The 2,252-nt window shown below is 32.5% G+C and overlaps 1 protein-coding gene across 1 annotated transcript; it reads left to right on the top strand.

Moving 5' to 3' along the window:
• The first annotated feature begins 351 nt into the window (after positions 1-351).
• LOC141641176 (uncharacterized) lies at positions 352-939 on the top strand. The gene has a single exon (XM_074449847.1). It carries the CDS (start codon positions 352-354, stop codon positions 937-939), a length of 588 nt encoding a protein of 195 aa, XP_074305948.1.
• Positions 940-2,252: the final 1,313 nt, after the last annotated feature.

Below are 2,252 nucleotides of genomic sequence, written 5' to 3'. Positions count from 1 at the left end.
TATTATATAAAATGAGCAATAAAATCCATAAATAAACCAAAATGTCCTAAAAATCACTTAGGACCAGAAACTTTCAACATGCAAAGTTATTTTAAGGTTTATCTTCATAAATCAAAATTAATTAGTTTTGTATGTTAATCTTATAACTCGGAAAAACCATAAACCGATTTGCATGCAAACAACCTAAGGCTCATGATACCGCTTGTTAGAAATAATTAATCTCATTAATTTACATATTCATATATGAATCAATTTATTTAGTCATAAAATAAATTCTAGATCTTATGCATGCAAACTAAAACAAAATAAGAGAAGAAATCATCAACCTTACTAAAGTTCAAACCTGCATATATGAGTAATATGTGGCAGAGCATTGATGAAAAATATCAGATTGCTGATGGGTATAAGTGGCTGAGTACTGGCAATGATCAGAAAGTTCCTTGGAAAACTGTGGTTTGGAATAGATATAATGTGCCTAAGCATGTGTTTATAATGTGGCTCATTCATCATCAGCGCTTGCTTACTATGGACAGGTTGCAGAAAATGGGTATTTGTGAGGATGGCCTTTGCTTCCTGTGTGATCAATTTCCTGAATCTCATCAGCATCTTTTTGAAGACTGCCCCTATATTGTTGCCTGCTTCAGTATTCTTTTTAGGTGGCTAGGAATCATCAATAGTGGTCTGAAAACTGGTGAAGCTTTGCTTGCTGATAGAAGACAACCTCTTCTTATTCGGTTGCTGAAGTGTGCTGTGGTAGTTGCACTCTTCTACCATGTTTGGATGGCTAGGAATGCTTGTAGGTTGGAGTTGTATGTCCCTAGGCCTGATTGTCTTATTCAACGTGTTAGGGAGGAGGTTAAATTAAGAGTAAATATGTCATATGTAGGTTGTATGCCCCATCACTTGCAGGAATGGTGTAAGAGTAGGCAGTTGTACTAGATGCCTGTATGAGGTATCTAGATACACTATGAGTCATGAATTGGTTGTATTGGTGCTTGTGCTTTGATGCTGATTAATAATATTCTCACATTTCCACCAAAAAATCATCAACCTTACTATGTGATTTCGGATTAGAGGGCACCAACAAATTCACCTATTTGTTAGTTCTTGAGCTTTCCAACAATGAATAAACAAGATTCAAGTTTAGAATCTCTCCCAAAAGCATATACATAAGGAAACCTCTTAATAACTAATATTATTATGATCTAGTAATAATATAAGTCTTACTATAAAATTGACACAAAAATATTTTGTATTTCCTCTTGAATAATGTCGGCCAAAAGGAGAGATTTGTGAGTTTTATTTCTCTAAGTTTTCGCAAAATGGTAGAGAGAAAATTTTTCTTACACTAGAAAATTATTGGATGTTGAAGAAGTGAATGATTAAAGAAAAGCCCTTGTCTTTTCTATGTAAAAAACCGGTTGGAGGGGGAAGGAGAGCCCAATGCATGGGCTAGTTTTTCTACCCAAGAAATCATAGGTATGCAAGGCTATATAAGGTTTTAATAATTGTGTTTTCAACTTAAAATAAAAAAAAATATGCACCTTAAACTCCCTCCAAATTTCGGCACTTTTAACATAAAATGGATGGTCCATTTTATTTTGTCATTTGTCAATTGTGACATATGTGACATGTTACTTGACATGTGAAGTTGTAATGTATTTTTAACATACTAAAAATCAACATACTCATAAAATATGTCATATACAAAATCGACTAGTAATTCGTAATTACTTGTACCAAAACGGTTTATCAAATTATAAATTACAATGTCTTGTATTTATAATAAATTATTCATTCAATTTCAATTTCAATTGTTTCGTAAACAAAAATTTTATGTAAGTAATAAAACAATTCGATTACTTAGACCGTATTTAATTTAATCGATTTACAATAAGACACGTTAAATTTACTCACAAAATCATCCGTCAATTTTAAGCAATTTAATTAACTTGTATCGGCATACGATTAATTAAATAATCAATTAAGAGTATTTCCCTATAGGTACGAACTAAGGGGATCAACTAATCACTACCGTTGCACGACAGTAATGTCAAACTCTAGTCAGCCAATCATTACCGATATGTGTGGACCAGTTGACTATAAAATATTACATCCCACATGTATTCTCAAAATGATATTTAAACATGTGATCATCATGATCAACAGTTGTGATCGCATTATTGTCAGAGGACACATATTCTAACAAAGACATCATCCGTTATATCCTCAGAATTACTTAACCCAAGGGT

Source organism: Silene latifolia, chromosome 2 (assembly GCF_048544455.1).
Source record: "Silene latifolia isolate original U9 population chromosome 2, ASM4854445v1, whole genome shotgun sequence".
NCBI classification, from domain to species: domain Eukaryota; kingdom Viridiplantae; phylum Streptophyta; class Magnoliopsida; order Caryophyllales; family Caryophyllaceae; genus Silene; species Silene latifolia.
Note: the sequence above shows the minus strand (reverse complement) of the source record. Positions and strands in the feature narration are given on the sequence as shown.